This window comes from Herpailurus yagouaroundi, unplaced genomic scaffold (genome assembly GCF_014898765.1).
Source record: "Herpailurus yagouaroundi ecotype Mexico unplaced genomic scaffold, PumYag 140, whole genome shotgun sequence".
Classification (NCBI taxonomy): domain Eukaryota; kingdom Metazoa; phylum Chordata; class Mammalia; order Carnivora; family Felidae; genus Herpailurus; species Herpailurus yagouaroundi.
The window spans coordinates 84,153,921-84,178,552 of record NW_024412395.1 but is presented as its reverse complement, the minus strand read 5'-3'; the positions used below and the strand labels follow the sequence as shown (position 1 = coordinate 84,178,552).

Below are 24,632 nucleotides of genomic sequence, written 5' to 3'. Positions count from 1 at the left end.
CCCCTTGTCCACACTGTGGGCTCTCAGAGAACTGTGCAGCCGAAGCTATGCATTTACAGTAATAGGTAGTGGTGGGTAGGGAAGCAACTGCCAAGGGACTTCAAGGTGCAGCCGAGAGAGGAGTGGCTGATGGTGCAGGATCCCCGAGAAACCAGTGAGAGTGAGCTCTGTGGTATGGGTTTGACTCACTAAAGAAACACATCTTCCCCAGAGATAAAATTAAAAAGAGCTAGCATTATGAAAAAAAAAAAAATTCCTTACAATACATCAGGCCGGCTTTTCACTAAGGGTTTTGCTTATACTTAGTACTCACACCAGGACCACACAGAGGCCCTCACATCATCCCCATTTGCAGATGAAGAAACTGAGACTGGAGCAGTTAGATCACTTGCCCAAAGTCACGCAGGTAGTAAGTGACAGAGCTGGGGCTCTAATTATGGCCCGAGTCCATGTTCATGCCGTTGCTGTCACTCCTCAGGAAACGTGGTCAGTGAAGGCAGCGAATCTGAATTGTAGGGAGCAGAAGTGGAGGAACTCACGTTGAATGTGTCAAGGCCACAGAGGAGAGGAAGTGAGGTCATCTCTAGAGACTGGGCTTGGGGGGTTTAGTCATTTTCACAGAATTCAACGGCAGTAGCACAGGGTTGGAACGGCCACTGTGGGATAGTCAAGGGAGTCGACAGCACGACCGACAGGACTTCTGGACAGCAGCAGGGGCCCAGCTGGGGTTGCATAATGTGCATTTTGTAGTGGAACCAATGAAGGCATTTTTACGAGGGTTTCCAGCAACCTCTCACCGCCCCCATATAGAGGACCACAGAAGAGATGTTTTTGCTCACTCCTTAGGCCTCAACACTTGATTACGAGCCCGGAAGAGCAACGTCCTGCGCGGGTGCAGTGAACCATCTGTAGAGAAGGGATAATGGGATCCCACGGGGCCCGGGATGGGCCAGGTGGGAACAATGGAGGCTTGGGGTGAGTAGCGAGTTCACTGCTAGAGGGACTGACCACAAAGAGGCCTGTGAAAAGAGACTGGGGCTGGGAGGCTGAAGCGAAAAAGCAGCTGTTTGCAAAAATACACACACTGATGTTCACACATTACGGCAGCCTAAGGAATGGCCGCTTCCCTACTTGCTCAGGGTGAGTAGTAATCTGTGTCGGGCAAGAATGCTGATTTCACTGTGTCTACCAGCAGAGAAAACTGGGGGCTGGACAGGAGGCTAAAACGTTGGCCCCGGTAACAGCCTGGTGTTTGCTAACGAGGCTGTAGAGGCTGTATTACAACGGCTCTGCTTTCCAAAACAGCACCCTCAGGAGACAAGAAATAAAGTCATTTTCCTTCGGAGGCAGACGATTTAACACTGCTTAACAATAATACTTAACATCCTTAGCCCTTAGCCTTAGGCAACCTCCTAACTACCAAGTGCTAGGAATTGTCTTTTTCCTGGGTGAACTAGGGCTCTGGCTTTACTTGTCGAAGTGTCTTTTCTACTGTGGCAGCAGGTTGCGGGAGCCTACTGTGAAGAGGACTGAGTTCCATGGCACATAAAAGGGTGCCCCCTGATCAGGGCTACGGACTAACTCCATGTGCTGGGGGTGGGGTGGGTGCCGAGGTGCATTTTCTCTCTGGGTGTCAATGGTTCCGAATTTGACATACAAATCGATATTACTGAGTTAACTTTAAAACTCCTGTCATGCTCTCCACAAACCACATGGGAACCACATCGGTCAGCAGCCCATTAAGTCCACTGGAAGGTCGGCCACCAACTTCCCATAGAGAGAATTATTCCTATTTTTAATTAAAAAGTTAACTCCAGGGGCGCCTGGGTGGCTCAGTCGGTTAAGCGGCCGACTTCAGCTCAGGTCACGCACGATCTCGCGGTCCGGGAGTTCGAGCCCCGCGTTGGGCTCTGGGCTGATGGCCCGGAGCCCGGAGCCTGTTTCCGATTCTGTGTCTCCCTCTCTCTCTGTCCCTCCCCCGTTCATGCTCTGTCTCTGTCTCAAAATAAATAAATAAACATTAAAAAAAAATTAAAAAAAAAAAGTTAACTCCATAAATATTGTAAAGCTCCCTGCCTCTGACAAAGAGGGGATCCGGTGCCTACAGAGATGTGCTGACTTCCCTCCTGGCAAAGGGGGAGAGCAGTGGAGCTGCTGTGATTCAGTCGAGTGAACAGTAAAATCTCCAGGGTGGGGAGGACTAGAAAACCAGGGTAAACGTCACTGGCACACGGAGCTGAGTCTGCATACCTTCTTGAAGCCAGCAGTGGGTCCCCTGCCTCTGCACTGTGCCTCTTCCTGGGTAAATATGGAGCCTCCCACGGACTGGAGCACAGTGGTGAGCATGCCTTGCATCTCCCCTTTAGATGTTGAGAAGGAAACTCGAGTTGGAGCTCCTCTACTTAAAAACAAGCGCCAGGGACCTTTCCTGCATTTGTCTGAGCCCCATGCATTGTCCATCGTGGCCAACTTCTGGTTGCCAGGGAGCCACCAAGTTCTGTGTGCTCATGTGGCTAATCCTAATCACTCCTACCACCGTGTACGGGTGTGGGTGGACTACTGGCCAAAATTGTTTTTGGTCTAAGATGCTTCCCCTCCCGCTACAGTTACACTCTCGGGATTTTGTCAATTCCTGCATTGCGGTGAAGCTCCAGGGCCAGAAACAGCATAAATGCATTGCCTTTGTCAGAAAACTCCCTTTGCAGTGTTTGATCCTCAAATAGACTTGTTGAAAGTCAGCCATGATTGAGCATTTCAGGGCTTCTTAGTAAAGATAAATAGGAGCTGGAAATTCAGAAGACTTCCTGCTAATAATTACTAAACTAAGCATCTGCTGTGCTGTCATAAAAAGGTGATTTGCGGTCTCCTGTCCTAGACAGTAGGGTCCCAAGGATGGACTGGCACTGTGTCTCCAGTCTCCATATTCTCGGGGCCTGATACAGAGTAGATGATTAATAGATAGATGGGGAGTGAATGAGTGAAATTTGTAGGATTCTCAATGTTATTTCTGTGCTTTTGATTTGTGCAAAAAAAAAAAAAAAAAAAAAATCCATTTCCGCAGTCTGGTGCAAGTTGGCCAGGAAGACATTAAACTGTTTCCAGTTTTATCTTTCTTTCTTTCCTCTCATAAGAACATACTACTTTCCATCTGCCTTAACCACAATTTCCATACACTTCAACACTGAAAGCCAGAAATGTTATATTTAAAACAAATTTTGGAGACGACTTCCATTTTTTTTAAAACGAAAACAAAATAGTAGGCCAGGGAAAAATAAGGAGAGGAAAGAAATCAAAGATGAGAAAAGACTAGGAGACAACCTATAAAAAATGAAAATCGGGAGATAAATAAAATACAGTTGTATAGAAGCTTTTAAAATATTGTATTTTAAGTATTCTGCCCAATCAGTGTTAAAAACTGGTTCTCCACTAGATTTGAGATTTTATTACTTTTGAAAATCAACATACTATTTATAAGAGCAGATGGTCACTTAGGCTATGCCTGTTGCAATATCCAGGGTGGTATTTTTGTAAATTCCCACACAGAGTTGTAGCCAATGTGAAACTCAACGCAGTAACTCCCTCTGGGATAACACTTCAACAATTCCACTTTGATGAAAAAGTTCTATTTAGGATCGTCCCCCTTCTTTTTAAAAGGAGATATTCCGTAACATTTCAGTTTTCTGGCTGGCATTAACCTTTTTTTGTTTGTTCCCCCGCCCAACCCCCCTGCCACCCCCCCCCCCCGAACTCACGAATTCTCACACTCTCGATTCACTCCCATAGTAGCCGTCCTAGACATAATCTTGGAAAGTTTTCCTCTTTGTCATGTGCTACTGATAGCAGACCAAAATTATTCTTCATCTCACAGATAAGAGCACAAACCTTTGAGAATTGTATCTCATTTTCAGGGGTGTTCAGTTACAGCATAAGTGGATCACGTTAGGCCAGAATCACCAAGTGAACTTTTCCCACGCGATTATTTCCTTCCCCCACTGTGTCTGTACCTCTCAGCAATATTTGCTGACAGCAAATACCAGGTCAGATTCTAAATCAAGCAAAGAACATCTTCCCAGGTTCACATTTCTCTCCTGCTTTTTAACACCCACACGAAGCTCCAAGGTTAAGGTTGGCTCGCCCTTCCTTGTTTGTAGGTAACTGCTAGGACAGAGGATTTACTATTTTATTGTCCCTAAGCTTGGTGCAGGATGTTCAATACCATTTTTATAGCAATGGCTTAGGATTTCCATTCTGTATCCAATATTCTTGCTGACATGTTCAATTGCAATGATATACTATTTTCTTCCCTTAAAAAATAACCCACAAGTGTTTCAATTATTAGCACAGTTGTGAAGATGGCACGAAGGTTGTAGCAGACGGCGGTAAGGCACATTATAACATATTCCAGTTTCAAAGCCAGATTTCTATTTCATGTAGATTTCTCTAAAGGCTTTATCGGTAGGTGAGCTGGTGGTGGGAGACCCCTGAGTGATCTACCTGGGTAAGGAGGCGTACTGTCTCTCCATCCCCTCAAAGCGGATGTTGTGTGCATTCCCATCTGGACCCTTTCCAGACACCTGTGGAGAGAAAAGTAATTAGAGATGAAGATCCATTATACACCCTAGTTACTGACAATGCATCGCAAAATTATAATCAGCGCACAAATGCTGCTGCTGCCTGCCAAAAATCAACCATGGAAAAAGCAAGCAAGAGCTCAGTATTGCTATAGGAATTGATGATCAAGCCACAAACATGGCATTTAACAACAAAGTTGCTTCTTTCAAAAAGGGTCATTGTCAAGCCGACTCCTTCCTGTCACCAAGCCAGGGATATTCTGTAGGCTGTGGGCCATTTTTTCCCCCCTTTTACGTCGGCGTTAGTGTTTAGAACAGTTTCAGACTTACAGAAAAATTGAGAAGACAGTACAGAGTTCCCATTCACTCTGAACTCAGTTTCCCTATTACTAACATCTCACATTAGTATGATACAGATCTTAAAATTAATGAATCAATATTGATACATTATTGTTCACTAAAGCCCATAGTTGACTTGCAGTTTTACTCAATGCCTTTCCTGGTCCGGGACGCTGTATTACATGTAGGTGTCAGGTCTCCTTAGACAGCTCTTGGCTGTGACAAGGACCATGTTTTTTGAAAGTATCTTCTTCAACCTTTCTTTACTAACAGGGGCTGATGACAAACAACTATCTCCTCCACAGCTCCCATGAAGCCCTTCCCTCCCCCAGATCTCACTTAGTTCTCTCCCTTAGCAACTACCACAGAGAAGTCATTAACTCTTTTCTGTCTAGGGTTGGTCTTTATTATGTTTTTCCCCTTCCTATGTACTTTCTGTGTTCCCCTCTCGTCGGGTCTCCTCCTTCGACCTCTGAGGATCTGAAGAGCAGTGACTGGCCCCAGGATGTTCTCGACAAAGTATGTTGGTTCTGTGAACGTGAAGACTTCATACATAGTGCTTCTGCGTCTATCATACCAATTAGAACCAGGATGAAAACATACACGTATTTCAAAGTTCTTGTTGACTGATCAATCCATCACCTGTTCATGTCGATGTATGTGGTTTTGTGGATCACTTACACGCTTGCTCTCGTGCTGGGCCAGCCCTCGCAGAGTGGGCCTGGAAAGGGTAAACAGAACACCTGGACCATTGTAATGGGGGAAGGGAGAGTTGGCTAGTAAACACAGAAAGTAACAGTGTCAAGTCAGGAGGGGGGATTTTTCCAGGTGGTACTCAGCTTGCAAGTTCTTTTCTTCCCACCAAAAGTTCTAGCTCTCTATAAAACCTCCATCCCAGCTTGGGTGGTGGGTGTAGGGAGGGTTTATTGTGGGGGGGGGGGGGTTGCAAAGCAAATATACACACTCATTTAGAGTAAGAAAGGCTATGCCTGGTGTCAAAATTATTACAGGAGGCTCTTCAGAGTGTGTCCTGCAAAGCCTTTTCGTATTTCACCAATACATGGAACAGGAGTGGCTGGAGTTATTTGAGAGGCCAACAGCCCAGTGAATTTCCCAGGGAAGGATAAAGACAGCACCTACAAACGTAGAGACGACTCCAGAGAGACTGAGAGTTCTCCGCATGAGGATAAAAGCCCTGATGTAAACCACCGTCCTTTCCAGCAAACATCAGGAACAAGGATGGCATCAGACAAGCTGGGGTTAAATAAATGGTACAGAAAAAAAAAGGGAAGGATACAATTATTGTCCTCAGCCTCGTCTATCTGAGCTTTGTTTTTAACCTGTTTTTCATGGAGGGAGAATTAGCAATAATACCAGAACTATGCTGAAGATTATTTAATTGTGATTGTTGGGAGCACATTATGCTTATGTATCCGTAGTATGGCTCTAGACATTTACAAGTAACCTTTCTTCTTATGGCCACAAAACTCCAAGTTAATACTTTCAGCACTATTATCCAGAACTGGCCTGGCCTAATGATGCAGTCAGCACTCTGGTGTCTCTAGGAGGCAGCACCCAAGTGCCTATCCTGATGAGCTACCAGTATATGAGATCATATAAAGCACAGGATGATCCTTATCTTAAGGAAGTTTCAGTCTTTTGGGGGAAAAGCAAACATCAGAAATGAAATAATTAAATAATGATGTAGGACAATGTATGATCCTGTGTCATTCAGGATGTTACTAACAGCACAGGTGACACCCGAAGGTGTCGGGAAAAAGCTTCACAGAAGTAGCAGAATGTAAGGCAAAGAAGGGTGGCATGATTCTCTATCAAAAATGATTCTGTTCGAACATAAAAAAAGAAAGGGGGGGGCAGCTGGGTGGCTCAGTCGGTTGAGCGTCCGACTTTGGCTCAGGTCATGATCTCGCGGTTTGTGGGTTCAAGCCCTGCGTCGGGCTCTGTGCTAATGGCTCAGAGCCTGGAGACTGCTTCAGATTCTGTGTCCCCCTCGCTCTCTGCCCCACCCCTGCTTGTGCTCTATCTCTCTTTCAAAAATGAATAAACATAAAATTTAAAAATGATTCTGTTTGTCACAAACAGAAAATGCACCTATTTAATTATTATATTTATATAGTGTATATATTGCGTTTCGCTATTAACACGACAACCTCTTTAATGCAAGCATTAAATTAGTGACTACTGAGCAGCTACTGTATCCTGATGCCATGCTAGGCACTCTATTCAAATGAGTGAACAAGGGCTGGATTTCTTCATTGCTCTGAATATCGAGGAGACAGGCCTGCAAACAATTATGGTACGATGAGATCACTGCTACAGTGTCAGTAGGAGAGAGGAGGCGGTAGGAGTGGGAAGAAACAGACACGAAAGTCCACCTGAGAGAGTTGAACGCAGCTTCATTTGGGCGTTGAAGCTTCCTCTAAAATTTGAAGGCGAATGAGAAGTTTTTGTGGGGGAGAAGGCGTAGGAGTAGCAGGAGAAGGCATTCTAGGTAGAGGGAACAGAAATGAAACAACATGGAGTCATTTACAAAAGAAAAGGGCTCTGGTTTCAGGGAATGTCAAGATTTTGGTAAAGGAAGAAACAGAACCTGTGAAGGAAGAGGATAACCACACCACTACCACCAGAACTACTATTATGGCTATAACCATTATTGCCGATACCATAACTTTTTTCTTGGGAGGCTTTATTTTTTTGAGAGCACTTTTAGGTTCACAGCGAAATTGAGAGAAAAAGTACAGAGGCCCTACCCCACTATCTCCACACATGCACAGCCTTCCCCAGTATCAGCATCCCCCCATGTGGTACGTTTGTTGTAAGTGATGAAACTACATTGACATATCATTACCCAAAGCCCAGAGTTTACGTCAGGTTTCACTTTGGGGGTTGTACATTCTATGAGTTTGAACAAATATATGGCATGTATCCATCATTCTAGTATCATACAGAATATTTTCACTACCTTAAAAAATTCTCTATTCTCTGCCTGTTCATCTCTCCCTCTCCCCAAACCCATGGCAACCGCTGGGCTTTTTATGGTTTCCATAGTTTTGCCTTTTCCCGAACGTCATAGAGTTGGAATCTTACAGTATGTAGCCTTTTTATATTGTCTTCTTTCACCTAGTAATATGTATTTAAGTTCCATCCATGTCTTTTCATGCCTTGATGTCTCATCTCTTTTTAGGGCTAAATAGTATTCTATTGTCTGGATGTACCGCAGTTTATTTATCCATTCATCTCCTTGGAAGGACATCTTGGTGCTTTCCAAGTTTTGGCAATAATAAATAAAGCTACTGTAAACATTGTGCGCAGATTTTTGTGTGAAGATAAGTCTTCATTGCCCTTATGTAAATACCAAATACTGTGGCTGTTGGGTTGTATAGTCAGAGTACATTCAGTTTGGTAAGAATCCGCTAAACCATCTTCCAAAGTGGCAGTGCCATTTTGTATTCCCACTAGTGACGAAGGAGAGTTCGTGTTGCTCCACACCCTCACCAGCATTTGGGGTGGTCCGTGTTCCAGATTTTGGCCCTTCTAATGTGTGTGTAGTGGTATCTTATTGTTGTTTTAATTTATAGTTCTCTGATGACATATGATGTGGAGCATCTTTTCATATGCTTATTTGCCATCTGTATGTCTTCTTTGATGAGGTGTCTGCTAAGGTCTTTGGTCCATATCGAATTGGTTTGTTTATTTTCTTATTGTGGGGTTTCAAGAGTTCTTTGTATTTTTGGGTAATGGTCCTTCATGACATGTGTCTTTGGCAAACATTTTCTTCCAGTCTGTGGCTTATCTCTTCATTCTCTTGACAATGTTTATTGCAGAGCAGAAATTTATAGTTTTACTCAAATTTTAAATTTGTGTTGGTGATTCACGTTGAGTTAATTTTTGTAAAGGATGCATGGTCTGTGTCTAGATTCATTTTTTTTGCTTGTTGGATGTCTGGTTGTTCCAGCACCACTGGTTGAAAAGAGTATCTTTGCTCCATTGTGTTTATCTTTACACCTTTGTCAAAGACCCAAATAAATATTTATTTGGGTCTATTTCTGGGCTCTGTATTCTGTTTCATTGATCTATTTGTCTATTCTCTCACCAATACCACACTGTCTTAATTACTATAGCTCTATAGTAAGTCTTGAAGTTGGAGTGTCTGTCCTCCAACTTTGTACTCCTTCAAAATTATGTTGACTATTCTAGGTCTTCTAAACTTTAGAATCAGTTTGTGGAGATTCTTCAGAATCAAAAAAGCAACTTGTTAGGATTTTGGTAGGGAGTGCATTGAATCTATAGATCAAGTTGGGAAGAACCGACATCTTGACAGTATTAAGTTTTCTTATCCATGAATATGAACTCTCTCTCCATTTATTTGTTTTTTCTTTGATCATTACCACAATTTAACACTTACTTGGTACTTATTGTTGGTCAACTAAAATGCTAAATGTTTTATTTTTATCAATCCATTCAATCTTCCTAAACCCCAATGGTTGCCCTGTTTTTCAAAGGAGAAAACTAAGTAGTTGCCCAAGGTCATATAGCTAGTGCATGGAAAATCTGAGACAAAGATCAGGTCTTTCTGACCCCAGAGTCCAAGCTCTAGAGATATAGACATGGACCCGATCTTGGAGGAGCTAATATGCCAAGGAACTTGGTTTTACCCTTAGGTGATGGTGAAGTCATTGGCAATGGCTACTTGGTAAGTGATGGGACATATTTACAGGGTAGACATATTATTCTTGCCATAGTGTGGAGGTGCCAGTGATAGTTTAAGCCAGAGATGATAAAGGCCTAAACTAGGGGATATTCTGGGGTGCCTGCGTGGCTCAGTTGCTTAAATGTCTGATGGGCTCAGGTCATGATCTCACTGTTTGTGGGTTTGAGTCCCATGTTGGGCTCTGTGCTAATAGCTCAGAGCCTGGAGCCTGCTTCAGATTCTGTGTCTCCCTCTCTGTCCCTCCTCTGCTCGTGCTCTGTCTTCGTCTCTCAAGAATAAATAAACGTTAAAAAAAATTTAAACTAGGGGATATTCAAAAGGATAAAGGCCTACACTTTGTTATAGCTTGGAGTTGATGAACTCACAAGTGTAGGTAGTGTGCTACATTGGGGGCAAGTCTTTTACTAACCCCACAAGGGCCTCTGGCCCAATGAGTGGAGTTTGATAGTAATTCTTGGCATAACTCACATGTGTCAGAACTTTAAGGAAAAATGAAAAAATATTTTAAATGACCTGTATTTTCTTCTGCTTTTTCTTAACTGCTTGGGGCTTTCTGTTTTCAGAGCAACCTGGTGAATTCTGCTAAAAGGGAGCTCCCTCAGTGGGTATTATGGAGTGGATACTGGCCTGGGGAAGTTCCGCACATGCATGGCACCATTTCCCGCGAGGATCCATTGGAGGTCATGCCTGATGTCTTATTCTACAGAGATCCTGAAGAGATTGAGAAGGAAGAGCAGGCTGCTGTTGAAAAGGCTGTGACCAAGCTGGAATTCTGGGGTGAATGGGTTGCTCCAGATCTTGAGTTCATTGCTACCCAACCTGAAGTTGCAGACTGGTCTGAAGGCACACAGGTGTTCTCTGTGCCTATTCAACAATTCCCTACTGAAGACTGGACTGCTCAGCCCCCCACTGAAGACTGGTCTACAGCTCCCACTATTCAGATCACTTAAATGAGCAGGGACAACTACGAAGTGGTCTTAAGCTGCTCTTCCACAAAGGCAAACAAAATGAAAGTCAGGTTGACAGAAAATAAAGTTCCTAAAAAGAAAAAAAGGATAAAGGCAAGGAAGTGATATAAGAATATTAGGGGGACAGGTTCCATAAGAGTGACTGAAGATTAACAGGAAGGGTGTGCCCGGAATAATGCACAATTTTCTGAGCTTAGCAACTACTTGGGTTTGGTAACCATCGCCAAGATGAGAATAAGGGAGGGACAGGTTTAGGGGCAAAGGTAGGGGTGAGAGTAGGGGATACTTAGATATATTGAGCTTGAGTTGGGACATCTGATGATGATGTCTGATAGATAATTGAGTGTAAAAGTCTGCAATGTTGAAGCCTGGACTAGGGATGTAGCACTGGGAAACATTCAGCCTATGGATGGGTACCTGAAACCTTGGAAAAGAATTAGGATGCCCACGGGTAATATGTAGACAAAGAACAGAAGAAAAGACATGCAATGAGAACAGAGAAGAATACCCATAATAATCTTAGGAACACTACCATTTAAGGGGCAGGCAAACATGAGTTGAACCCAGGAGGAAATCTGAGGAGGTCTAAAACAGCAGTTGGTTGGGAAAAGAACTGGGAGAGAGTGTTATCATAGAAATCAAAAGAGAAGCATCTCACAAACAAGGGCCTGGTCCACAGTGTCCAAGGCAGTTGAGAACTTCAGCAAGGCAAGGTCTGTGGTCAGTATGGTGTGTTCGTGTGCTTTACCCAAACCCCCTTCCTTGCAGAGTGTTACCCTGAATGACAGAGCTCAGAACTGCCTTTCCCAGAATGCCCTTGTAGTCAGTGTACTGGTATGATTTAAGCTGGGTCATGGAGGCAGTGGCCACACTTTCACCCTGTACTCTGACAAGAAGGAAGGTGTGCTAGGTTTTCCTTGGCAGTCTCAGCAAACGTGCCATTGTGAGTTCCTAGGGTGGAGTGCAGCTTTTATAGCCAGCTTTGGAGATGGCAGCACTAGAGGTGGCTTTCTGATTGTGGCACTTTCCTAATTATGGTGGCTCCTGATACAGGCATTGTTATGTGGCTCTGGAGCCCAAAGCTTTCTTACAGAAGTGGCAACAGCTCCCTTGGTAGCCTGGTTCTGTAGCATGCCGTGAGAAATCATTCCTGAAAGGTTGGCCAAGATTCCGTATTTTAACCATCCTTAAGAGTCTGCAAGCCCATTAGCAGGCTATCATAAATTTGTTCCTGCTTCAACTGGCTAGAGTGGATTTTGTTCTCTGTACCTGAACAGTGACTAACATAAGTTCCACAGAAGTGTATGTGGGAATTGGCAAGGAGATGGTGACTGGTACTTTGTTCAGAGTGATTTCGGTGGATCAATGGGGAGAGAAAGCAGGGCTCCATGGTGTTGAAAATCTTTATTGCTTTCCCCCCAAAAGCAAAAACAAAAACAAACACTGGTTGTACTGTCTTATGCTATCATGCTGAGGAAATAAGACTAATACTTTCAAGTAAATCAACATTTGTCAGTGTCTCCTAAGTGGAGTCATGTGCTACATACTCTAAAACCTAGAGATGAGAAAAAGACCTCTCCCTGAGGGACGCAGTGTTAGTTAATGGAAATGATGGGAATAAATTTGTGTTCCATTATTTAAAAACCGGACTGAGCTGATTTTTCTCCCTAAATCATCCAAAGATGACCTCTGTTAGCATTTACAAACATATACATATTTTAATGGCATACGGTTTCCCCCCCAACTATTTATTATTGACATTTTCCTAGATATTTCACAAGCATAAATTTGAATAGGTATACAACATCCCACTTACAGGTAAATCATAATTTATCTAATCTCCTCCTGTAACTTGATCAACTTTTATGTCCTAATCAGAAATGATGGCAATCCAGATTATTGTGTTGGGTACAAAGACTCTTGCAAAGAGCTGTGAATTGAGGGTAGGAAACTGCAGATCAAGGATTGCCAAAGAGAAACGCATTATAAATTGTAGCTGAGTCCTTAGGAAGTCAGGCCACTTTAGGAAGTAGTGAAGGGAAAGAGAACAGGCACAGGCATTTGTGGTCAGTAAAACTCAGAAATGTTCCTGCTTCCAGCCTTATTAGGTAATTTCCCTCATCATAAAAAAATAAGGTCAGCGGCTTTGATCCAATTAGTTTTTTTTTTTTTTAGAAGCCCTTTATCTCACTTGGTATCATGCAGGCTTTTTTTCTTTCTTTTTTTTTTTTAATGTAATGACCTAAATATACTTCTGATAGAAATACTTTTGACTTAAGCCATCAGAGAAACCTAGTCTTTTCCAAAACAATGTAATGTGAGAACTTAGGCTTGGATTTTGGGCATATTTATCTTTCTCTGCTAGTAAAGCTCAGGAAGAGAAACTTCAGAGAGCTTATTCAAAAACAACTTGAAAGGCTCACACTTGGTGTGCCTTATAGTGGTGATCCTCTTTGGCTGGATTATGACAGCCTATGACAGCCTATCAGGAGGGTCTGGTGTACGAGGAACGTTGAATTAAGATGCTTTTAGTCCATGGGAGTTCTCCCAATTTCATTCACTCAATGCCTGCTGCTGGCTGGGATGTTAAGAGCCTTGTTAAAATAAAGCTATTAGTCTTTTCTCTACAAAAGCAAGGAGCTTGCTGGTTACATTCAGGGTTCCTTAAATTAGTATGTATTTCTAGCCAGGCGTTGCTGGAGTCAGCAGTTTCATAAAGCAATATACTAAAGAGGCCATTTAACCCCCTATTTCTCCCATTTGCAGATTAATGGCAGAGGGGAAGACTTAATGCCCTTTCAAACATTTTTTAACAATTCATTACAAATAAAAGAATAAATCACACACGATTTTCTGCAAATGTCTGATGGTAAAAAGCGGAAACAATTCAAAATTAACATGTTTTCCAGTTCCCACAGGTTGGGACACATTTTGGCCAGTGTTGTAATTTATGTCCCTTAAGTCAATTTTCCTGGGGAAGTTTAAAAGCTGCTGTGATGGAAAGGCTGTGCAAAGTTGCAATACAGCTTACTCACCTATGCATAACATCCTCATTTACCAATATGTCTTACTCAGATTCATTACACAAAAACGTGTCTCATGCTGCCAGACCCATCATAAGATTAAGATGCAAAGTATAAAAATTTAGATGCCATTTTAGGGAATACGCCTTTCATTTCAAGTTGGTAACGTGACAGATATTTTTGAGCAGTTTCCAGAAGCTTTCTTTTAATTACATTCGTCTTACTTAGCTATAGGTCTGGCTGGAAGATTTTTGAAGGAATCAACATGATGAAAATACCTAAAAAGTTATGAACTTGTCTTTGAGCATCTTCTAATACAAAGACACTCTGCTAAAACACTACATGTTTGGAGCGAAACTCACCATACTTGATTTAAGCAAAAAGAAACTAATCAAAATAGGTTGTAAATGATTTCTCTTTGGCAATGTGAAGTATATTATGTTGGCGATATGTATTTAGAAATATGCTATCTGCAGAAGCAGAAGTACGCACACTCTTTCAAACCATTATTTCTGAAGTGTTTATTTTCTCTAATTTAATTTCGGTAATTTTGTCAAATAGCTGGGTATTCAGTTTATAGACTAGTTTAGAACATCTGCTAGTTTAGAAAATACAGCAAATAAAAATATTTTAAAAATAACTCTTGGGTAAGCCTTTTAACCATTTTGTTTCTATATTTTCCTCCCGTGTAGAACGCTGGAGTTAAAATAAATCCTTATAATCCCTTCTAACTTATGCACATTTATACAAGTTATCTTGCATATAGTTTCCACATTGTGTTAACCACGTACATCTCATTAATATGGTAACTATATGTCGGTACATAATTATTTTAAAGCTGAATGACAAAGATAGCAAAGTCATCTGCAACATTGTAAAATTATAACGCATTTATTGGGATCGCAGCATTAAGTCTTATGCTAGCATGACCCAAGGACTAGCCATCTGTACACGGGGCCATGGCATCTGATAACCTGAATTATCTCTCTTCTGATTGTCTTCAGAGAAAATAAAATCAGACATCTCCTGCCCAGCTCTGTTTGTGTCTGGGCCTAAGATACAGTTACCATAGAAACTATGATTATGGATACAATTTCACAAATTTGGCTTCATCCATCAGATGCACTTTGTATGTGTCTGTGTGTGCATGTGTGTGCACATGTGCATATGTGTCTTGCCAGTGAGCGTGAAGAGCAAACTCTGGCTCTACATCTTTAATTAAAGAGCCAGATACCATCTCATTTCCTTTCCCCATCTGTCTACCTACAAATGGAGATATTGCAACGCTGGCTGAAATCTAAACTTTCACTTGAGAGAAGACAGTTTCTGATGAAAAGGACGAAAAGGTATCAGGAAAAGCATTCCCTAATAAAGCCGTTTACCTGTCCTGTATTTTCTGGGAACGGAGGAAGCCGGAATTTAGTGGAGTCTCAGTTAGTTACATTAATCACCAGATGCTGGTGTCCAGTATTTATCGAATTTGGTTTTGAATTGCTTCTTGGATGTAATATGTGAGTTAATGATGCCTCTGCAGTTTTATTTTCATTATACTCTGTGACAGTCAGTGTTCTTTACTCATTCTAAAAGAAAAAAGTTGACCCTCAAAATATGCCAAATCTTAAAATGATGTAAGTTTGTTCACATTATTTCTTATGAGTTCATACTATCTCTTTCAACTAATAAGCCTTATAAAGGATATTCATTGACTACAGCTCCCTAGTATGCTTAAAATACACTTGCATTTATACAGACTAAACAGCATAAACATATGTAAAATTTCAAGCTTTTCGGTGGCCAGCTTCCAGTTACTCCCATTACTAGAAATAAATGAGTAGAAAGAAATGACTTTCTGCAATACTGCGCAGTCAGTATCATGAGCTATAATCAGTGCTATCATTTCCATCTCTGCCTCACTTACACACGAGGAAACTAGACTTTGGAGAACATTAAAGCAACATGCCAAAGGTTCATACCTTTGGCGAGGCCAACATCTGAACTCAGTCTCACCCCCAATGTCACCTCGTATGTTGACAGTGATCATTCTAGTTGCTGCTGCTCTATTTCCTAAACAAAGAACGGAGATATAAGACTTGAAATTCACATGAGCTTATGGTGGCAGTGGGATGGGGTATGTGAAATGATGACCATCTTCAGGCATTTTGCATGGGCTCACGGTCATCGCAATCTCACTGAATTCCAATTACTGGGTGATAGTTATTTCATATAGCTGGAGGCATTGATGGGTGCCTGTATGTTAACGTTTGGTACACCAAAAGTCATTTTTGGTAAAATACTGTTTTAGAAACAATAATAGTCTACATAACGTACAGTTTTCTTTTTCTTCCAATATTCATGCATGGTGTCAGTGTACTAATTTGGTTTACACAAGGCGAACTTCATCGGAGTTAGGACAATATCTGTTCTCTGAGCCGTTACATTCTCAAGGCCTGGCTTATCACCTTGTTCATTAATATTTACCAAGTCAATAAAGCAGAAGTGTCACACATCTACTCAGTGGCACTTAACAGAAAGAATCAGCTAACACAATGGCTAGCTATCTCTTTGAACGTGTCCTGTTAAGCAGCACAACACAGAACCCCAAAATCTTTTAAAGGAAGTTTTACGACATCTGTCCTATGGTTAAGTCTTATTAAGACTGCCATTCCCAAGCTCTTTTGTTTACATAGTTCTGAGTTTTCCCTTTCCCTTAAAAATAATTAAAAAAAAATTTTTTTTTTCAACGTTTATTTATTTTTGGGACAGAGAGAGACAGAGCATGAACGGGGGAGGGGCAGAGAGAGAGGGAGACACAGAATCGGAAACAGGCTCCAGGCTCCGAGCCATCAGCCCAGAGCCTGACGCGGGGCTTGAACTCCCGGACCGCGAGATCGTGACCTGGCTGAAGTCAGACGCTTAACCGACTGCGCCACCCAGGCGCCCCAAAAATAATTTTTAAAACTTACATCCTAACAATTTAGATTTAAACTTGGATCTGGTGTATAAATCAAAACCATTAGGAACCTTAATTATATAATTGTTTAGAGTGGGGGAAGATTCCTATAAGCTGAAAATAATAGTAGAGTAGAAGAACCTTACATGGTAGCATAGATTACTGGGTCCCCTGGGCATAGCTACTGTTGACCTGAATAGCGTCTTCAATGTGGAACCACCTACTGGAATTACAAAGTAACCAGACCCATGCCACTGTCAATGCTGAAAGCACACACCCAACAGCTTTAAATTTATATTAACCAAGTTATTTTGCAACGGACTATTGTATCGGCAGGCTGAGTTCAAGTTCTAGGAAGATGAATGACGACAAGAGGAGGAGAAAAAAAGAATTAAATGAATGCATTCTGAAAATTGACGTTCTTGTGTCAAAACTTGGTTTGAAAAACCAAAGCAACCCCCCACGCCCATTTAATGATTTTCTATTAACTAGCAGATAAAAGTTTCAGTAACCTGTAGCAACCTAACTTTCCAGTAACCTGTAGCAACATCATCCCTCCCTGGATGTTCAATGACTTGAGCCCCGTGGGTATTTTATGGATGCTGAACATACGCTTTTGGGCCTGTGCCCAAATGCTCACTCCTGGAAGTTTTGGTAACTCTTCCTGTGGTTAGGTCAGTGCCCTGCACATGTCAAGTGCTCAATAAATGCTTATTATGTGAATGCATAAAGCAAAGCAACAGATGTTGCTCTGAATGGTCGTATTTGCTGCTGCGAAGGGACAAGAAAAGGTGAAAGTAGGAGTGGATAAGAAAAACATTCTGTAGAAGGTGGTGAGAACATCAAAATGGTGGAAAACAGAGAAGAAGGGAGCCTTGAAAAAGGGGTGTAGAGAAAGAGAAATAAAAACCCTGAGAAACAGAGAAATGTTGCACGAGAGAAAGGGAACTATGGAGTGAAAATAAGCTACTTTATTGCAATCGCTTCTAATTCACAGCAGACAGGTAATTCCTGTCCTAAGTATGTCTCCATTAATCAAACAAACTATTGGATCATTCAGAGCACTCCATTCCTTTCCAGGCTGGTGATACAACTTTGCTCCTCTGATTAGATGTATATATATATATAGCATATTGCTTTCAAAGTCTTTAAAATATGATTTTTTTAAAGTCAACGTTGAGAGTTGGATTTGATATAATCGTTTAATTGGGCATCAATTCATCTACACAGCGCTCATTACTGAATTCTTCAATTTCACCAACGACATTTACTTCCAAATTATCTTTTATCTAGAAGCTGGAAGTCCAAGTGCTGTGAAAACTTTGCCAAATAAAAAGCTTTTAGGTTTCTAATGCTGGCTGGACACAAACCCGTGGAAGAGTGCTGAAGAATAATATGTGCTTGCCAACTGCCAAATATGATTGCTTTTCGCATAATTAATGTCATTCTTGCTGTTCGAGTACCATTCCCATCCTCTAATAATTTCCATTAATAGAGGAAGTTTCTGCAATAATTTTTGCATCCTGAACAACCACCGTGGCTTCTGTAGACCTTTTAATCAAAATAATGGCAATGAGTGAAAAGGGGATGGTTAGAGATATTACTATAACCCTGGGTTGCATTTGCTTCGTCATTGTTTTCAATCTCTAAAAACTGTCCAAATAGCTCATTGTGCTATTATGTCAATTAGACCTTGGGTGCTTGGATTTCAATAGCACTGAACTATATGAATTTATACCGTGAAGAGAAAAGTGTATAAAGTGAGTATATTGGGCAATCCATCTACCAAAAAAAAAAAAAAAAAAAGTTAAAAGAGAGTATTTTTTACAAAGCCACAACCAAAGATGAGCAGATGCAAATATCAGCTCGAGTCCTGTAAAATATGATAATTGTATAATACTTTTAGCTGAAGCTTCCAGTAGCGGAAGTGGTAGACCAGCTGCAAATCATACCCCTAAACCCGCCAATTCACACTGTTTTTTATTATGATGTTGCAAAATCAAGAACTCTGCTCAGGCTATAAAATGACGCAAATATAGGGGCACCTGGGTGGCTCAGTCGGTTAAGCATCCGACTTCGGCTTAGGTCATGATGTCGCAGTTCATGGGTTCGAGCCCCGCGTGGGGCTCTGTGTTGACAGCTCAAAGCCTGGAACCTGCTTCATATTCTGTGTCTCCCTCTCTCTTTGTCCCTCCTCTGCTCATGCTCTGTCGCGCACGCTCTCTCCCTCTCAAGAATAAACATTTAAAAAATTAAAAAAAAAATAAAATTACGCAAATATACAAAGAGCAACAACAACAATCAGCTCATTTCTTCTATGAGCCAAGAAAGGGGCGTGGCGAAACGGCACAGCGGCAGTCCCATTCCAGGGAGGGGCAGCGGGCAGTGGTTAGCTTGGCTTCTAAAAACCCTCTCCCGGAATTACCCTCTAAGCTGAATACTGGTATTTCAATGAGGAAAGTTTGGATACAAGGAGACCGGTGCCGAGAGTCTCCCCTCTGTTCATGAGCAGCTTTGCAAATAGGGAGTCTACATCAAAGCCTCCCTCTTCTCTGCCTGAGAAGCTTTGAAAACACTTCACCTGAGTCACATCTAACCTCCCTTCGGCCTTCTCTGTGAAGTCCACCCAGCGGAGATCTCATGACGCCACTTGAACAGGAAGCACTTGCTCTGTGCAGTGGCCTGGGGGAGAGGGTGCGTTCATTTTTGGAGACCGTGTTCAGTGAGCCGGGTACCTACGTTACTGAGGAGATAGTACAGAAACAGTGCTTGTGCACGGGTTTTAATAGCCGTTGTTAAAATCCCAAACAGCTAGTCATCAATTGTAACAGTTGTGCTTCCACTTGGTGAAAAATCTGGTGGGGACGTAGGGGAGGACAGGGCCGGGAGCAAGGGCTGGCTTGGGGGCCTGGACGCATGGGCACGCATCCATGCGCCTGGCAGGGTGTGCACACGCTTACTCTAGAGGCTGACCCCTAAGGGGTCAATACCAATTTTCAGACTATCTGTCCTGTCTCTAAAAGGTGCTGTCTAGGGGCGCCTGGGTGGCTCAGTCGGTTGAGCGTCCGACTTCGGCTCAGGTCATGATCTCGCACTTCTTGAGTTCCAGCCCCGCGTCGGGCTCTGTGCTGACAGCTCAGAGCCTGGAGCCTGCTTCGGACTCTGTGTCTCCCTCTCTCTCTGACCCTCCCCCATTCATGCTCTGTCTCTCTCTGTCTCAAAAAATAAATAAACGTTAAAAAAAATCTTTAAAAAGAAAGGTGCTGTCTAGATCTTACATACACATAGGAGGAACTATATGTCATCACATACTATATTCATAAAGGATTTTGCAACGATCCAAGTCTGTTCTCATACATCTGACTCATCCGTGCCACTACCCTGACCAGGAAAAGGGCAGGTGTTGTACATTCCTTGTTAAGACAGCGCGCCGGGTCCCAGGTCCCTCTGGGTTCTAACTGGAAACTGACTTGTGGGAGGAGTTTCTAGTTGGACACTGAGAGGCGTGGTCTCCGGCCAGCGCACAGGGCGAGCACCTACTCCAAACCAGACTGGCTGTGCTTGAATCTCATCACCTACCCACAGCGTAACCTTGCGCCACCTCATTAGCCTCATTTATCAAGACTGATGGGGTTAATAATAGTACCTACTAATGGTTGTTGTGAGGATTAAATGGCACGATGCATGCAAATTACCCAGTAGGTATCATACATACACAGTGTCCTTATATGTTCAATAAATCTTAGTTGTTGCTAATGTTGCTGGAGTTACATATGAATCAGATCTTTCTTTTGGTAAGGAAAACACCTGGAGAGAATTTTTTCCCTGACCTTTAGCTTTGATTTCTATGAACCTCTGACCAGCCCTGGCTAAGCCCATGGAAGCTTCTTCAGTGATACTATTCCAAAAACAGTCCTGGGAGAGAGAGTGAAGAAAGAAAAAAAGAAGGGGGTTGGGGAGGGAGAGAGACGAAGAGAGAGAGAGAGAGAAGAGAGAAAAAGAGAGGGAGAGAGAAAGAGAATTCTTACTTTCTCTCATAAGACTCTATTTTCTGAGCTTTTTATACACAGGATGAGTGGATGGAATGATGTGACATATTTATCAGATGATAGATATATGCATATGTCTCTGTGTGTATGTATGCATATATATGTGTGATGTATGTATATAAATATGGATTTATGCAGACACATACACATACGTACACAGTCTTCTTAATGCTGTTCATAGAAACTACTCAATGACTAGAATAAAGTTTAAATTACCAAACATGTCATCCAAATCCACAGTTTACTGTCGTCATCATCATTGTCATTCTTCTTCTCCTCATCTTTGCAGCCCCATTTTCTTTCACCCTGCGTGCCCTGTAGGCACCTTCCCAACCACTGGTCCTTCCCTGACCCCCATGCACTTGCACACTTTCTTATCCTGGCTCAGCCCTTCCTTTGCCCTTCCCATCACCACCCTGGGAAACTCTCCAGAACTCTCACTTCCTATTTTCTGAGAGCCTAAAGTATAGCCTTCAAATAATTAGAGTGTTATCTTATAATGATCTTGTATAATAATATGTATTAACACTTGCTGTCCAGCACATATCTCATGCTCAATAAATGCTGAATGATTAAAAGAGCGAATCATTTAAATGAAAAAAAATCATCTTGAAGGTGAGATGGAACATAGTCGAGCAGAGAGACACATAATCCTGAAGTACCCAAAGAAAACAAACTTGAATTAACCTAGCTGGCCTACCTCAAGAGGCTATTCACAACTCAATATAGCGCTCCGATTCATGGAGAACATTAATTCTACAGCATGGAGGGCGGTCAAGACACAATCTTCATTGCGATTCAGCCATTCAACAGTACAGATGTGAAGTGTGCATTTTCTCACAACATTAATAAACTGTTCGCGATCACACATAAATACCAGGGACCTCGTGTGTGACTCTGATTGACTGAGTAGGGAGAGACTAACAGCTGGGTCCCCTCCCAGGGCAGAAGGGGCTCTGTGCACAGGTAGGAAGTGAGTCTGCTTTCACCTGCTGACCTCAGCCACTCTGTGAGAAGTCCTACCACAGTCTTTTGATGACTTTTCCTAAATGAGTGCAATCCCGGATTTAGAGCCACGCTGTGGTGGGAGACCCCAGATGCATTCCTTCCGGAGAAGCAAAGATTCAGAGTCTGAAGGGAAGCATCATGTAGCAGGAGGTCAGCAGACAGGAGAAAGAAAAAGAAACAAAACAGAAACCAACACCCAATGTGATTCTTTCTAGGCAAAGAAACAAAGTCCCAACTTTGGCAGCTAAGCAATGGAAATGCTAGTTGAGTGCCATTTAGGTGACCTCCCATATTTAAAAAGAAAAATATCTACTTATTTGAGGGAGTATTCATTGTGCCCCACTACAGTATGAATGTTGAGCAGAAATCAGCACCTATTTATTATCGATGACTGCTTTTTACCATTTCCATGGGCTCATTTGGGGAGCTGTGAGGTGATTTATAAACTTTAGTCTAATTCTTCTAACATCCTCAGATGTAGACAAAGGATAAACAGGGATCTCTGCTTATCAATGTAATGAAATTAAGAAAGTGAAAATTTAGGATGAATTTTACAAGGAACTTACTACGGTGTAATCCATTAGGATGATGGATAATTTCCCAAGGGGGCGGGGTTGATCTGTACATTAGAAAATGTATAACGCCCATTCATAATGTGTTTGTGACAGACATAATGCCATGTCCATCTATAAATCAGATTTGCCTTCTGTGCTAAGCCCCAGAGTCCTTCCTACTGAAGGCTATCCTCAGGGGCACTGACCTGAGAGGATTTAAAATCCAAAGGGCCCAATTACTAAAAATCCTCCATCATATAATTGGACTTTGGTATGGAAAATAACACCAGTACTAATCCAAGTCACTTGGAAGGAAGTAGAGTTTCATCTCCTGATTCCGTCAACTGGTCCAACATAGTCTAGGGACTGGGTCTCTTTGAGCATCTTCCCCAAGGGCTATAAGAAACTCACTTTTACTTTGCGGACAGCAAAACTAAATAAATTATGCTAGCAATCCACAAATGAGTTACTGAATGTATGAGGAACACTGAATTTAAACTTGGGGAGTTCACAGGGGAAACATCATTTTCAATTTGAGGGTCATCCACTGGGAGCAACTCATCCAAACAAAGAATGAGTAAACTCACCTGCCCTTAGGAACAGAGACCAGACACCATAACTCAAAGAGCAGCAAAATGTAAATGGGAGCATGAGAACTCAATGCTTTGGAAAGAATAGACATGGAACACTTTTCACGCCATTCCTGGAAACATGGGAGCATGTGGTTTGAAAGTTAACCAAGTCATTTTTTTTTTAAATTAAAATTCAGTTCAGCATGCAACATTTTCAATGGCGCAGAACTCAGTTAACAGGCGCCACACTTGTTCTACCTTGCCATTCTCACTCAATGAGAATTCAGTACCTGTCCGTAGTAAATACCTCTAAAAGTCCCCAATTGCCCAGATAGTCATGAAAATCAAACTGCAAGAAACTACAAGAAAGAGAACAATCCTATTAAAGTTTTTTAGGTCCACTCCAATTTTCGTTAGGCTTGCAGCCAGGTTTTTATTAGACTCACCTGATCGCTTCTCAACCTACCCTTGTGGTTGAACACAATATAGTGTCATCGGGCATGTTTACAATGGCAAAGGCCCCAGGGAAAAATGACCCAACACTGTAATGTGTTTCTAATGGCTGATTTCTATGAGTCATGGAAATCAGGGATCCTTAAAACATGGGAGTTTGACTGTTGCTTGAGGAGTTACAGCAGAACAGCAGTGTGGGCAGAACTACCTTGTACAAAAGAGGAAATTAGAGGGATGGTGGAGTGAACTCACCTATCTCTAGGGGTGGGAAACCTTTCACTGGATACTGTCTTCAATCTCTTTTTCTTTTAAACAGCCATGAGTTAAAGAGGCCCATTAAATCAGGTCCTATATCAGTATTTTCAGAGACTTCTAAAGCAAATGTATTTCTCTTTATGCTACACATACCCCAGTGGAAGTATTATTGTATGACCAGAATGCTAGTATTCAGTTTGAACAGAATACTCACAAGTTACAATGAACCACACTGACCATCCTTTGTGTTTCCAATAACAGAGTTGCAAACTACTGTTAGTGCATATCTCAAAGGATCTTTTTTTTTAAAAATATAATTTATTGTCAAGTTGGCTAACACACAGTGTATACAGTGTGCTCTTGGTTTTGGGGGTAGATCCCTGTGATTCATCGCTTACATACAACACCCAGTGCTCATCCCAACAAGTGTGCTCCTCAATGCCCATCACCCATTTCCCCCTCTCCACCCCCTCCCCCACAAACCCTCAGTTTGGTCTCTGTATTTAAGTGTCTCTTATGATTCGCCTCCCTCCCTCTCTGTTTGAACTATTTTTTCCCCTTCCCTTCCCCCATGGTCTTCTGTTAAGTTTCTCAAGTTTCACATATGAGTGAAAACATGTATCTTTCTCTGTCTGACTTAGTTCACTCAGCATAATACCCTCCAGGTCCATGCATGTTGCTGCAAATGGCATGACTTCATGCTTTCTCATTGCCAAGGAGTATTCCATTGTATATATAAACCACATCTTCTTTATCCATCCATCAGCTGATGGACATTTAGGCTCTTTCCATAATTTGGCTATTGTTGAAAGTGCTGCTATAAACTTTGGGGTACATGTGCCCCTATGAATCAGTACTCCTATATCCTTTGGATAAATTCCTAGTAGTGCTATTGCTGGGTTGTAGGATAGTTCTATTTTTAATTTTTTGAGGAACCTCCACACTGTTTTCCAGAGCAGCTACACCAGTTTGCTTTCCCACCAACAGTGCAAGAGGGTTCCCGTTTCTCCACAGCCTCACCAGCATCTCGTTTCCCTAGTTGTTACTTTTAGCCACTCTGACCTGCGTGAGGTGGTATTTCAGTGTGGTTCAAAGGATAGGTTAGTTTCGAATTTTCCCATAACATCTGTAGGCAGTAAGACTTCCCAGTTACGAGTC

General features: G+C 42.1%; 1 protein-coding gene and 1 pseudogene across 1 annotated transcript in view; one reads left to right on the top strand and one right to left on the bottom strand.

Moving 5' to 3' along the window:
* The window catches only part of PARD3B (par-3 family cell polarity regulator beta), a 1,026,938-nt gene that overhangs the window by 53,625 nt on the left and 948,681 nt on the right, over positions 1 to 24,632 (bottom strand). The window contains exon 33 of the mRNA XM_040474679.1: positions 4,495 to 4,574. Within this exon, the coding sequence (XP_040330613.1) occupies positions 4,495 to 4,574 (80 nt within the window). The remainder of the gene's footprint in view (positions 1 to 4,494; positions 4,575 to 24,632) is intronic.
* LOC121031163 (uncharacterized) lies at positions 9,971 to 10,107 on the top strand (annotated as a pseudogene).